This window comes from Heteronotia binoei, chromosome 13, assembly GCF_032191835.1.
Source record: "Heteronotia binoei isolate CCM8104 ecotype False Entrance Well chromosome 13, APGP_CSIRO_Hbin_v1, whole genome shotgun sequence".
In the NCBI taxonomy this organism is placed as follows: Eukaryota; Metazoa; Chordata; class Lepidosauria; order Squamata; family Gekkonidae; genus Heteronotia; species Heteronotia binoei.
In genome coordinates, this window is record NC_083235.1 from 21,346,145 (window position 1) to 21,361,226 (window position 15,082).

The window sequence follows — 15,082 nt, forward strand, 5'->3', positions numbered from 1 at the left end:
GCTCCAGAACCTCTCAATTTTATTGTGCTCTTTGTTTTTTTCTTAACACCCCCCCCCCCGCAAAAAAAACCCACCAAAAACTTGCTTCTGGGCTCCATTGTTCAAACCCCCTGTGGGAATTTTGCTGAACTCTAAGATTTATTGTGTTTAAAACAATTTATTAATAACATATGGTAACAATGTCAAATTATATCGTTACAATCCCTAACCCATATGATATTTTTCTAATTCCCCCCTCCCTCCTTTTCTAGACTTCCGCCGATGTTATATACTTAAGTTCACTTATAAAGGTACCCTTAACCCATCAAAGTTAAATTTCCCTTTTTCTTAAATTCATTGTTAAAAGATTGCCCAATGTCCTTTCAAATTCCACTCTTTTTCTATATATCCTCTAAATTATTCCATTCCCTCTTAAACACTTCCAAATCATAGTCTCTTAAAATTCTTGTTAGTTTATCCATCTCACTCCCTGAACTCTAAGATTTGACAAACTTTCTAATACCCCCCCCTCACACACACACACACACACAAATGGGAAAATAACCAAAACATATAAGGCGGACATATGGGAATCTTCATCACGCCACTGTGGCGACATAAGAGAAAGTCACTGAAAAAGTATGATGGGAGTAAGGTTTTATTATGACACAATTATGACTCAAGAAGCATTTTAAGGTAAATGCTGAGCTGATATAATTACTACACCTTCCGGTGGTGTCAGGGGTGTGTGGCATATGCAAATAAGTTGTGCTAATGAGCTCTGGCATCTCTTTTTTCTACAAAATGACCCCTGCTTATTACTGATTGAAGCAATAGCATTATGAGGCTGGAAATGTGACTGTACGGTTCCACCAGAGGGTCTCTCTCTCTCTGTATACCCCTCCCCTTACAAACACTGCCCTCTCCAGGCTACACTTTCCAGATCTCCAGAAATTTTCCAAACTGGAGCTGGCGTCCCTCATTCCACATGTGTGAACGTATGCAGATGATTTTTGTGAGCGCTAGTTTGATATAGTGCAGGAGTAGCCAAATTGTGGTTCTTCCACCCATATGGTGAGGCTCTTCAAGCCCCCTTTTCAAGCCCCACAGAAAGACTTTTCTTTCTTTAAATCACTTCTTCAAACCAAATGGATTTAAAATTGAAGTTGCTTTCTTTCCACATCTCCTTCCTTCCTTCCTTCCTTCCTTCCTTCCTTCCTTCCTTCCTTCCTTCCTTCCTTCCTTCCTTCCTTCCTTCCTTCCTTCCTTCCTTCCTTCCTTCCTACGTTCACAATTTGCAGCTCTCAAACATCTGACATTTATCCAAATTCCACTCCTCTCCTGCTTTCTCCTAGTGACCTCTAAAATACATAATTTGTCTTATACACCCGTCTTGAATGGCCCAGGACAGGGGGAGGAAGTGGGAAAAGAGGGGCAGTTTGAACCTGCAAATTGGCAGGTAGGGAAATTCAAGAGCTGCTCTCCCTTACTTCCCTTTCTTTGCTCAAAACAGTGCCCTCCTAAAACTGCTTTCCCCCCCTGGGGCTTTCCTTCAAAGCAAATTCTTGTTAGCAGAAAACTAGCTGACCTTCCTTAGAGGAAATTATGTGTTTTTATAATTTATGGTCTGCCTTTCTCACTGGGACTCAAGAAATAAAAACTAAGTCAAGCCTCCTTAAGACTTCACACTTCAATTTCATTACTGGGGAGGGGGGGGGAATCTGGCACCTTTTGCTCACTGAAGAAAGCAGCTAGTCACTCCCAAATTAAACTCCAAGGGCCTTTCTCACGTGCTAAAGTCTTAGGGCTGTTGTTAGTGTAGCATGAGCGGGGTTGTCAACTCCTGGCTGGAAAATTCCTAGAGATTTGAGGGGGGCGTATCTGGGATGGGCAAGATTTTGGGAGGGGAGGGATCTCAGCGAGATATGAAACCATAAAGTCCACCCTCCACAGCAGGGTGGATTTGATTTAAATCGTTTGATTTGAATCACTAATCAGTAAGACTCTACTTAAATCATGGTTTTCTACATAAAGGCTAATTCTTCCTGGCCTTAATATTTGCTACGCAGATGGTTTTGTTTTAGAACAATAACTTTTCAGGTTAGTTTTAGCTATGTAGACAAGGCCGTGCTGCGTTGCCAAGCTGCCCTATTTCCCTCACTGAGGGGGTAAGCGGGGGAGGGCCCAAATCAGCACACACACCCCGGGCAGCTGCCTAGGGCTGCCTAATGGACAGGCTGGCCATGTATACAGGGCCGGTGTGTCCATTAGGCAGCCTGAGGTGGCTGCCAGGAGCACAGCCCTGGGGGGAGGTGCCGGTTTTGACCCTTATACCTGCCCTCGCCTCTGAGGCGAGGGATATAGCGAGCTTGATGGCCACTGCCATGGGGCTTCCACACTCAGTGCCCACACACGCTGCTCACTTCCTGTCGCTCCACCCCTCATGTCTGTGCTTCCAAGCTGAGCTGACCCTGCAAGCTCCATAGTGGCCACCACCGAGCTTGGCCTCCTCACCAAGGAGGTGAGGGGTGGTGGGAGCTCCTGACCTGGGGTCCTGGCCTTGTGCAGGCTCCCCAGCGCTGGTGCTGTCTGTATATAGATAAGTATGAAATCACTGCAAGGTGAACCATCTCCAGTTCAATAGGTTAATTGTTCATATTTGGGCAACTTTTCTGATGTACTAAATTGGAAGGATAAAAATATAATTAACCATTTATATTGTTTTATCTAACTAAACAATAACATTATATAGCATATGTATTCTTGTATTTGCTAACACTTTTATAAGGATGCACTCATAAAGATCTCATGATTTCTGGAGTATTCTGCTCAAAAAGTTTCACTGTCATCTGCACTGCTTGCCCCCCCATCCTCACACTTACCTCTTAACATCTCCTCCTTATCCAGACCTGTTCCACCCAAACAGTCTTATATCCATTGAACTTCCTGAAAGTTAGCCCTTAAGAGATAACGGCAAGGCTTTTTTTTTTTTTTTTTTAAGCAGGAACACCCAGGAATGCAAATAAGTTCCTGCTGGGCTTTTTCTGCAAAAAAGCCCTGTGTAAAGCAATGGTGATGTCAGGGTGTGTGGCAAATGAGTTCCTGATGGGCTTTTTCTGCAAAAAAGCCCTGTGTAAAGCAATGGTGATGCCAGGGTGTGTGGCAAATGAGTTCCTGATGGGCTTTTTCTGCAAAAAAGCCCTGTGTAAAGCAATGGTGATGTCAGGGTGTGTGGCAAATGAGTTCCTGATGGGCTTTTTCTGCAGAAAAGCCCTGTGTAAAGCAATGGTGATGTCAGGGGGTGTGGCAAATGAGTTCCTGATGGGCTTTTTCTACCAAAAAGAAGCAGCAGCAGCAGCCCTGAATAAGGGGTTGATTTTGTGTGCATAGATTTGAAGAGGACCAAGAGGTCTGAGGTTTCTTAACCCTGTATTTTCTTAACTCTGTATTTTATGACTTTCTTGCTGTGAGGAAGAGGCATGTGATCTTTGCAGACACAAATTCAGTTTTGCGAACTGCAAAACCAGGCATCTGTGATAACATTTTCTAGATAGAAAAACTGCCAGGAAATCTCTGGAAGAGCAGGCACTGTGGACGGATTAATGGAATTCATATACCAAAAAACCAATTAAAACATATACAGCCTTGTGCTACATAATTAAAAGTAACCCTTATGTTCCTCAAAACTCATTTTCTTTTTAAAAAATCCAATCTAAATTTTAAAAATCTGATTTAAATTTAAAAATCTGATTTTATTTATTTATTTTTAAAAAAAATTATCAATTTTTATCCACCTTACTCCACATTAGCCGTTTTTCATCGGCGAAACCAATCTCTTCAGCCTGGGGATCAGTTGTGAAGCCAGGAGATCTCCAGGCTCCAACTGGAGGTTGGCAACCCTAACTGAGAGGTATCCCTCAATGGTCCTTCAGCATACAAAGATTCAGCTGCGTTCTGTAGTGACAGCTCACAAGCGTTCTGCCATGCTCAGCGGGCACCAGAGTGGCACAGCCCCAAATGGAAAGCCACTAATAGGAACTGGCAGAGGGCACCATAAATCTGTGAATGTCCCAGCGCTCTCAGCAGGCCCTGGTTAATGAGACCTGGGCACAAGATTAAAGTAAATAAACCAGCAACCAAGAGGCAGTTGGGGCTCAGCTGGATTTAGGCAGTGTTGAAATAATGAACAGATACGGCCTAAGTGAGCCTTCCCTTGCTGAGTGAACTGTCGAAATAATTGTGTGCCTTCAAGTCATAACCAGCTCCTGGCAATCCCAGGACTGTGGGGGTTTCAAGGCAAGAGATGTTCCGAGGTGGTTTGCCATTGCCTGCCTCTGCTTAGCAACCCTCGACTTCCTGGGTGGTCTCCCATCCAGGTACTCACCATGGCCGACCTTGCTTAGCTTCTGAGATGTGATGAGATCGGGCTAGCCTGGGCCATCCATGTTAGAGCAGAGATGGTCTGCCGTTCCCTTCATAAGAACATAAGCCCAGCCCTTGCTGACCACTTTTGTCTATCTGGAGTGACTGCAGCTTGCCGAGTGTTAGGGGTTGCAAACTCTGAGAGTATTGGGGGCGTGGCCTGGTGATGTCACAAGGCCAGGCCCGATGATGTCACACTGACTAGTGGCAATACATGCCATTAGGGAGTCTACCACATGGTACAGGGGTCAGACCAGTGGTCAATGTAGTCCAGCCTCCTGTCTCACACAGCGGCCAACCAGTTTCTCTGGATGGCCAACAACAGGGCAGAGAGGCCAAGGCCTTCATAAGAACATCAGAAGAGCCCTGCTGGATCAGACCAATGGTCTATCTAGTCCAGCATCCTGTCTCACACAGCAGCCAACCAGTTCCCCTGGATGGCCAACAACAGGGCAGAGAGGCCAAGGCCTTCATAAATACATAAGAAGAACCCTGTTGGATCAGACCAGTGGCCCATCTAGTCAGCATCCTGTCACACAGCAGCCAACCAGTTCCCCTGGATGGCCAACAACAGGGCAGAGGGGCCAAGGCCTTCATAAGAACATAAGAAGAGCCCTGTTAGATCAAACCAGTGGCCCATCTAGTCCAGCATCCTGTCTCATTATAGGGGCCAACCAGTTCCTCTGGAGGACCAACAACAGGGCACAGAGACCTTTCTCTGATGTTGCCTCCTAGCTCTGGGATTCAGAGGTTTAGTGCCTCTGAAAGTAGAGGTTCCCCTTAGTCACCATGGCTATTAGATAGACTTATCCTCCATGAATCTATCTAATCCCCATTTGAAAGCCGTTTATTCCTGTGGCCATTGCTCCATCCCCTGGCAGCAAATAACACATTTTAATCCTTCTCTTCTTCTATGTAGCAGCCCCCCATCTTCCTTGGTGGTCTCCCCTCCAAATACTAGCTGTGGGCGGTCCAGCTTAGCTTCCAGACTCTGACAGCGCTGGGTTAGGCTGGGCTATCAGCCTGCTAGGTGGCTTCCTAGGGCAGCTTTTTGCAGGGACTGTAGAGCTTGTTCTCCCTCTGCCAGATCTCTGGCCATCACTGAGGGCCCATGGATGAAGCTGACTTATTCTAAGTTGCCCTGCCCATGCTGGCCACTACTGCCCTTCCTGAGTGACTGTAGCTTGCCGAGGCTTAGAGTTGCAAACAAAAAGAGTATTGGGGGCATGGCCTGGTGATGTCACAAGGCCAGGCCTGATGATGTCACACTGATTAGTGCCATTAGGAATTCTACCACATGGTGCAGGCAGGGAGGTCAGAAGCCATCAAGCAGGTGGGCTTGCCATCTCAACATGAGGCCTTGAGAATGGGCTTCAAACCTCTTTGGATAAAAGTCACCCAGCAAGCTTCATGTGGGGGATTTAGCCTTAGGTCTTGGTCCATGGAGTCATTGTCCAATCTGGTTTATCTTGGGCAGCAGTTTCCTTTTCCTCTTAAGTAGGGATGCAAACCTCCAGGTGGTTCCTGGAGCTCTACAGAAGACAGATGAGTTCCGCTGGAAAAAATGGCTGCTTTGGAGGGTAGACTCTGTGGCAGTACATACCCCACTGAGGTCCCTCCGCAAACTCCACTGTCTCTAGGCTCCACCCCCAAATCTCCAGGAATTTCCCAACCCAGAGCTTGCAATTCTACTCATAGGAATGATTGGCAACCGTTCTCTGCAAAACAAGGCATTCAGGGACTTCATTGGGGGTGGAAAGATGTGTTCTTGTTCCCAAAATATGCCCCCCCCCAAACTGTGTCCTTAATTGCACCTTATTTACTTTCCCCATGTGGGTGTCTTCCTTATCTGATTATATGCATGAACACCTGAATTGGCCTTGTTCTTATCTCTTGGTATATCAAGGTTTGCCTATATACTTATCCTTTGGTATATCAGGTTGATCTTGTCTGCTCTGACTAGCAACCTCTCAGGTGAAGATCATGCCACCTATTACCCAGTGCTTTTAACTGGAGATGCCAGGGATTGAACCTGGGACTTTCTGAATGCCAAGCAGATTGACCCGCCATAGAGCTACGGCCGCAGTTGCATTTATAGATGCATTTTAAGTGTCTTGCACTGAAAGTGAGCCCTGGAAATGAAAGGAAAAGGTCCTGTTTCATAGTCTTGCTAGAGCCAGGGTCTTCATCCCTGGGGTCAGGATTCTCCGGTGGGATTCTATCCACTGTTGGTGCCTGAGAGAAGTGCTGTTTGTTGGCGGTTGCAAGGACTTCTTGGCGGTGCAAATGAATACAGGGCAAAGATGCTGTGCTTCCTGTTTTTGTCTGCCTACATGCTTAGAGGAACAGCTGGTTGGTGGTGGGAGGCCCCTTTAGAACTAGCCGTTTTTAGAACTAGCACCCTAACCACTTTCAAAGCTCTCCCATCTACCTTCCCCCCACCTGCTCCTGACACAGACAGATTTGCTGATCTTCCTCATTGGCGAAATCTAACCCCTCCTCTTCCTGTCACGTGACTGGTGTGACAGCTTCCTGTCACATGGTTGCTTCTTGAATATTAAAGGTGTATGCCAGCTCTGGAAGAGTTAAGACCAATGTGTCAGAGTGTGACAAGATGCTGTAAATCAGCTTTTCTAGGTGGAGGCCACTGTTTTCAGAACTTCTGAATGTGAGCTAATCTTTTCTCCCCCTGAGCTAAAATGGAAAACACATTTTGCGCATACTTTTAAAGGAGTTTGCCTTGTATGGTGTGAAGAACAACTGTTACCCTGCCCTCTAGTGTGTTCCTTCATGAATCCCTATTTCAGGGGGTCCTCAACCTTTTTTTGAGCCTATGGGTGCCTGTGGAATTCTGACATGGCACAGTGGACACACCCACAAAACGGCCACCACAGAAAAGCTACTGCAGGAGGTAGAGCCAGCCACAAAATGGCTGGTACAGTGAAGATTCTTGTGCTGTGGTAGCAGCTGCTGCCCAGGGAACCATTTTAAAAATCTGCCCAGCCAATCAGAATCCTTGCTGAGCAAAAGCTCCACCTGACCCTGCCCACTTTTTAAGAACACTCTGCAGACATCAGGAAAGGTGCACCATGTTGGGGCCTCCTGCCCTAATTGTGCCTTTTCCCTGATTATTAGATGGAGGCAGTTGGAGAGCAGTGACTCATTTGGGAAGCAGCAGGCAGCCTCCTTTGTGGATGTTCACTTTGGTTACGGACGGGCATATTTTTTTAGTTACTGAAATAATCTCTCAGCCTTGTACCTACCCCCCCCCCCCCACACACACACACGCTATTTGAGAATTAGCAACCTAGAAAGAAGACTCGGGACTTCCTTGGTGGTCTCTCATCCAAGTACGAACCAGCGCCGACCCTCCTTAGCTTCTGAGATCTGATGAAGTCAAGTTCACCTGGGCCATCCAGTCCAGATAATTTCTTACCTGATGCTAAGTTAGTAGACTCAAATCTTTCTGCTGCAGTTAAACATAACTCCCCATTGGCAAAAATGCAAGCAATTGGCACGGTTACAGATTGCACAGAACCCTTTTCCAGTGGCAAGAATGCAAGCAATTGGCAAGGTTACAGGCCACACAGAACCCTTCGCCAGACAGAAAGCTCGTGACAGCAATGTAGCTTTGGACCAGCTTTTGTCTTTGTAGGGACTTTCCTAGCTTGGATGCTCTGTGTAAGCTGAAAGGCTGGGTCCTGTAAGACTGTTAATGCCATCTCTATGATTTGGTTTATTGTTATAAACGCTGTTTGTAATCATGTGTCCTTGGGAAGAGGATACACCCTGATCAAGTTACTGTCCCTCATTAACAGTTCTGAACTTTATTTATACCGCTGACCTGAGACACAAAGGCAAGCCTGAGTAATTCAGCCAAGATAGCCTCAAGCCAGCCAGCCTGTCTTCTTGGGCAGGGCTGAGGTTGCTGTGTTTTCCTTCACACGGTGGCTTTCCCCAGCCTGTTTGTTTTGATCCGTCCTCGAGGGGTGGATAGGGTGCTGCGTGTGTGTTTTGTCTTCCCATATTGGTTGCGCTCCCGAAGATCAGTTTAGAACCCAAAGCGTCAGCCTCCATCAGCCGTGAAAGCCCATCGCTCTCCACCAGGGTGGTTTTGGTGGGCTTGTTCGTGAGCGTCTGGCAGGAGAAGATGCTATTAGTGGCTTTCGCTTTTCAGAGTGGAATTTGAGGCTGGCTTCCCCTCCACCATAGCAGCTGGAGCGTGCACAAGGAAGCACAGCGGGACTGGGAATGAGTTGCGCTGGGCGTCCCTCGTATAGACAGATAAAGTGCAAAAATGTGTCTCCAGACAATGCAAAGTGTTCCCAGAGCAATCCCCGGGAGGGCAAAACTATGCAAATTGTGTGTGGAAATACGGAAAGGGGACAGGAAACTGTTTTTTGCAAAACCCTTCTCTCGGCCATCTGCCAGTTTTGAGGATTGCTCCAGCCAAGCCTTTCAGTGCTTCACGTTCATAAAGACTAGAGACAAACAAAACAAAAGCACAGCTTCTCACGCTGCTGACTTCTGGACTGAGTTTTGGTATAATCGAGCGTGCCCCGAATGCGCACCACGTGGTTATAGCCATAGGCCTCGAGTGAAAGAAAGCGAGCTATATTTAAGTCTCGCTGAAAGAGCATGGGGCTTTAACAAGATAATTTCCTGTTTGTTTAACGATCCAGTGGTCTCGGGTGGAACCATTCTCACAAACAGCACCCTCTATTTCCAATCCCTCGTAGAAGCCACTGTCGCCAAACGATTGACCACGTGATACAAAAATTGGTATTAGCCGGCGGGGAAGACATAGAAGCAAGAGACACATGGGAGAGGGGGCCGTCACTTGCTATATCTGTCAAAGGGGGCGACCAAAACACAATAAAAGAAAACATGAGCTATTGTTTCAGTGTAACAGACATTTTTATTTTTTGCAATATGTTGAAAAGTATTCTACTATCAGAATTTAAATATATTTCTTCAATACATTACATAATTTCCCACCCTCCAATTCGTGACCTCCGCCGGTATACAAAACAAATTCAAAACCTTTTAAAAGTAAAAATTCACATATATAGAACCTTAACTAAAAATTATCATTCACTTAACTTTATCTTAACTCCAATATAACTATTATTCTTATTCCTTTTCTTAGTTCTTAATTCTTAATCATCAATATTACATAATTAATCAAATAACCATAATCAATTCTTCTTTTCACTTTGAAAATTCAACTATTACTTATTAAACATTAGACACAGAATTCATAGTCATTGAATCATCACTAAAGATTATTCAAATCTTATCTTAACTCACATAAACTTACTATATTAATTCAGCTACTTATATTTCACTACTAAGACAGTACTTAGTAATCACAGTCCTTTTTCCTCTTTTAAAGTTCAGTTAACACGAGCCATTGTTTCAATTGATGCAGACCCGGCTTCCCTATACTTTTTGAGCCTATGGGTGCTTTTGGGATTTTGCCGCAGAATAGCAGGCGCAACAACACAATGGCTGCCACAAGGGGTGGACCCAATCGCAGCTTGTCAGGCAGTGAGGTCATACTCCCAGTACTCCCTCTAAGCTGTGGAGTCTTGTGAGCAAAATGCCTGCTTCGTGAGCTACTGGCATGAAACTTGTGAGCCACTGCACAAATTAGTTTGCTCCGGGGCCATTTTTCCTGAGCTAAGACAAAAATGTGTGAGCTGGGGGTTTAAAAAACAGTGAGCTATTTCACACCAACTCAGCTTAGAAGGAACATTGTGCATAAGTCTAATAACAACTCTTCAGCATGTCTTTAAAAATGAACATCCCCCACCCTTGCATTCAAGCATCTTACCTTCACTTACGCTGTGAAGAGCCTAGTTCTGCAACGGTTGCTGCTTCTGGGAGAAAAAAAAATCTGCCCAGCCAATCAGGAGCCCCGCAGAGCAAAAGCTCTACGCAGCTTTTCACCCACTTTCTACAAACACTTGATGGGCACCACAAAAGGTGTTGGTGAGCACCATGCCATTCACAGGTGCCATGCTGGGATCCTTGCCCTGAACCAGGGTTTTTCTTTGTAGCAGGAACTCCTTTGCATATTAGGCCACACCCGCCTGATGTAGCCAATCCTCCAAGAGCTTACAGGGCTCTTAGTCCAGGGCCTACTGTAAGATCCAGGAGGATTGGCTACATCAGGGGTGTGTGGCCTAATATGCAAAGGAGTTCCTGCTACAAAGAAAAGCCCTGCTGCCTGAACACACATGCACACAGTCTCTCCGAGTAGGGTAACCCTTGGAATCTCCCTGCCAGAACAGCAGAGAGGGAATGTTTAGTCTAGTCAAGAGAATCTCTGTGTGTAAAATGTTGTCAGGTCAAGTTGCAGTTGACTTATGGTGACTCTCCAGCAAGGGGCTTTCTAGGCAAGTGGGAAGCAGAGTCTTCCTTGGCGGTCTCCCCTCCAAATACTGAGCCTGCTTAGCTTCCAAGATCTGGCAAAACTGGGCTAGACCAGGGGTGGCCACATTTGCTTAACATAAGAGCCACATAGAATAAACGTCAGATGTTTGAGAGCCACAAGATGGAAGGAAGAAAGGAAGGAAGAAGAAGATATTGGATTTATATCCCACCCTATACTCTGAATCTCAAAGTGGTTACAATCTCCTTTAACTCCCCCCCCCCACAGTAGACACCCTGTGAGGTGGGTGGAACTGAGAGAGCTCTTACAGCAGCTGCCCTTTCAAGGGCAACTCCTACAAGAGCCATGGCTGACCCAAGGCCATTCCAGCAGGTGCAAGTGGAGGAGTGGGGAATCACTCAGGTATGGAAGAGCCACATGTGACTCCCTAGCCACCGTGTGGCCACCCCTGGGTAGACCATGCTGCCTTCCCTCTTAGCCAAGAGAATAACCCTTTGATATTTGGGGACAGTTAGACTGATAAAACTAAGACAGAAGGGGAAGAGAGGATGCAATACTAGCCTACAGCATGAGCAAAGAGCCGTGCCTAAGAGCCAGTTGACGGTCTAATGGCTCCAGTGCTCTGTCTAAGGACCTGTGGGCCAATAGACAGGAGGGATGAAGGGTGGAGGCAGCTCAGTCCTAAACAAAGTGCATTTAGATTCCAGACTGGTGCTAGTGCAAAACAGATGGAGTGAAAAGCAAAAGAGAGGGAGAATTATTACTGTCCTCAGAAAACAAGACCTTCGTATCAAAGTATCCAGGCTTGGTATTCCACTGATCCCAAACCCAGTTCCATTCATCAAACCACAGAGGCGGATAAAATTGTGGGAGTTCAACCAGATAGTGAAAAATGGTTGTGAGCAATATTCCCTCTAAGTTGCAAAGTTTTGTGCGCAAAAGTTCTACTTTGTGAGCTTCTGGCATTAAAGTTGTGAGCTGCTGCATCAATTAGTGTCCTCTAGGGTCATCCTTCTGGAGCTAAGACAAAAATGTGTGAGCTGGAGGCTAAAAATCTATGAGCCAGCTCACGCTAACTCAGCTCAGAGGGAACACTGGTTGTGAGACTAGCATCTTTCAGCAGTTTGCCACCAGTGGCGTTTTTCTTTTCACCTTGAATTCTGCAGGGAGGCAGATTTGCTTGTGCAGTCTTTTGTTTCTCAGTCCATGGGGATGGGGAATAACAAGCAAAGCCTCTAGTCCTCATGTTTTCTGAACGGGGTTTGGGAAACAGGAAAGCAGTGTCTGCCATGGGCTTCCTTGTTTCCTAGACAGAGATCCTTTTGCTGTCTGCAGGGCGACTTGTTCCTCTTCTCTGATTGTGATTCGCTCTTTAGCTATCTTGTTGGCAACAGTTCAGGACAACAAACCTAGGCTTCGGCGATGAGGAAGCATGCAAACGCAGTAACTTTTCCTCAGATTTCCAGTATCCCCAGCATCGTTTATTTCACAGCAAGAATTTGAGGCATGGATCTTTGCTTACATGGTTTGTTGTTGTTTTTGAAGAATTGATGGTAGCTTTGTGGATAAGTGTTTTCTGTGGATCCGTGGCTTTCACGGTTTCTGCCTTGAATGACCCCTTTCGTATTGGGCTCCCTCCCCCATCAGTATGCTATATTTAGGGCTCCTTTTTTTTTTTTTAGCAGGAATGCACAGGAACACAGTTCCGGCTGGCTTGGTGTCAGGTGGTGTGGCCTAATTTGCAAATGAGCTCCTGCTGGGCTTTTTCTACAAAAAAAGCTCTGTGTGAAACAGTGGTGACATCGGGGGTGTGGCCTAATATGCAAATGAGCTGCTGGGCTTGTGTGTGTGTGTATAGTGTGTAGTGTTAAGACTCTTATCTGGGAGAACTGGGTTTGATTCCCCACTCCTCCACTTGCACCTGCTGGAATGGCCTTGGGTCAGCCATACCTCTCACACAGGTTCTCCTCAAAAGGGCAGCTGCTGTACGAGCGCTCTCAGCCCCACCTACCTCACAGGGTGTCTGTTGTGGGGGGCGGAGGTAAAGGAAATTGTAAACTGCTCTGAGACTCTGATTCAGAGTGAAGAGCCAGGGTATAAATTCAATATCATCATCATCTCCTCCTTCCCTATCTCACCACCTAGCACGAAAAGAGCTAGAACTTCTGGCTGCCCGGCAATCTTAGGATGATCCGGCTCTTCTATACAAACACTGCCATGCTAATTATTAATTATAATGATTAGTGGGGGGCTTCTGAGCAGAAATGCACACGTTTGCACTGTTAAGAGGCATACATAAGAGCCAGAGAAAATCCTAAACTGGGATTTGACAGCAATGATGCGTGTGTGAGAGGGGAGAGTAATTAGGTGTTGCACAAGAAGTATCATTCAATAAAAAATTTATTTGGAGCAAGGAAATGCATAAAATAAAACTAGGAGCAAGAGAGGAGCCCAGAAGCACAAGCCCAGTTCAGCAGGCTTTGTCTCACAGCCTTCCTTCGCAGGCAGGTTCCATCCAATAGAGCCCCCATCTTCTAGGGCAATTTCCTGTGTTTTTGAAAGATTGGTCTCTGTGGGGGAGGAGGAGTGGGTGTCCTTGAACAGGGTCTGGGGTTCAGTAAGAGTCTGGACAACTTGCTTTTCTGTGAGGATTTTTTGCACAGCTGGAAGGACTTTTAAAAATTGTGTGTGTGTGTGCATTCCTGGAAGTCATGGTGACTCATGGCGACCCCTAGTGGGGCTAGAATGTTTTTTTTTTTCAGGAAGGGGGTTTGTATCCCAGCTTTGGTCTTCCTTGGAAGTCTCCCTTCCAAGTATTTGCCCAGGGTCATCCCTACTTAGCTTCCAAGATGTGACAAACGGGTGGAATTCTAGCAAGAGCTCCTTTGCATATCAGGCCACACACCCCTGATGTAGCCAATCCTCCAAAAGTTTACAAGGCTCTTTTTTGTAAGCTCTTGGAGGATTGGCTACATCAGGGGTGTGTGGCCTAATATGCAAAGGAGCTCTTGCTAGAATTCCACCCCTGGTGACGAGATCAGGCTTGCCTGGCCTATCCAGGTCTGGGCTCACAACTGGAAGTTCTGAGCTACTCAAATGTTATTTTTTTGGGGGTGGGGGGGTGAGACATTCTTCCCTCCCCTGCCCTGTAACTGCACATTTTGTGTCTGGTTGCATCTTTCCGAAAAAGCCCTGTTCTGTGGCTTCGTTATGATCAAAGATCAGTAGCTGGCGGCTGGTAGCTCTTTACAGGAAGCTGATCCCCCATCTCTGATCTATACCCCCGATAGGCTTCTTAGGAATTCAGTCCTTCTGTGTAGATAACAGCTGGGAAGTCAGGCAGCTAGGCTGGGTGGGTGGGTGGGAAGGGTGGAGGCACATCTCAAAGTCTTTGCAAACTGTCATGTCCTGTTTCGATCCTGCAGTCAGGGCGGGGAAGGGGAGGGGGAGCCAAGATTGACAGCTACGAACAGGGCTTTTCCCTGTAGCAGAAACTCCTTTGCATATTAGGCCACACACCCCTGATGTAGCCAATCCTGCAAGAGCTTACAGGGCTCTTAGTACAGGGCCTACTGTAAGCTCCAGGAGGATTGGCTACATCAGGGGTGTGTGGCCTAATATGCAAAGGAGTTCCTGCTACCCCAAAAGCCCTGGCTATGAACCTCGAGCCCCGTGGTACAGAGTGGTAAAGCTGTAGTACTGCAGTCAAACTTTCTGTTCATGACCTGAGTTTGAACCCGGTGGAAGCTGGGTTCAGGTAGCTGGCTCAAGGTTGTCTCATCCTTCCAAGGTTGGTAAAATGAGTCCCCAGCTTGCTGGGGGGGAAGTGTAGATGACTGGGGAAGGCAATGGCAAACCACCCCGTAAAAAGTCTGCCATGAAAACGTCATGATGCGACATCACCCCAAAGTCAAAAACGACTGGTGTTTGCACAGGGAACTACCTTTACCTTTATGAACCTTCTACTAATGTGCATCCCCTTTCTCTTCTGACAGCTGCCGTGAAGCTCTGCGTCTCCTTGCGGGTCCCACAGGCCATCCCCATGGACCTGCGGATCGGACAGCGCCTCGCCAAACCCGGCCCCGACACTGCCTTGCTGGCCCTGAAGCAGACGCAGCAACTGCAGCACCAGCTTTTCCTGGCTAGTTTGCACCAGCAGCAAGTAGAACAGCTCCATCACCTGCGGGTATGTTCCTCTGCATTTTTCTTAGGGAGGGAGGGTCGCTGGAAGGTGAAGCAACAGCGCCCCATATGGCCAAGGAGCAGCCAGCCGCTGGTCAGATT

At 46.7% G+C, this 15,082-nt stretch overlaps 1 protein-coding gene across 2 annotated transcripts in view; it reads left to right on the forward strand.

The window, feature by feature from the left end:
- The window catches only part of HDAC7 (histone deacetylase 7), a 314,882-nt gene that overhangs the window by 220,797 nt on the left and 79,003 nt on the right, over nucleotides 1–15,082 (forward strand). For both annotated transcript variants that reach the window (XM_060252701.1, XM_060252700.1), the window contains one exon: nucleotides 14,794–14,984. In XM_060252701.1, the coding sequence (XP_060108684.1) occupies nucleotides 14,794–14,984 (191 nt within the window). The remainder of the gene's footprint in view (nucleotides 1–14,793; nucleotides 14,985–15,082) is intronic.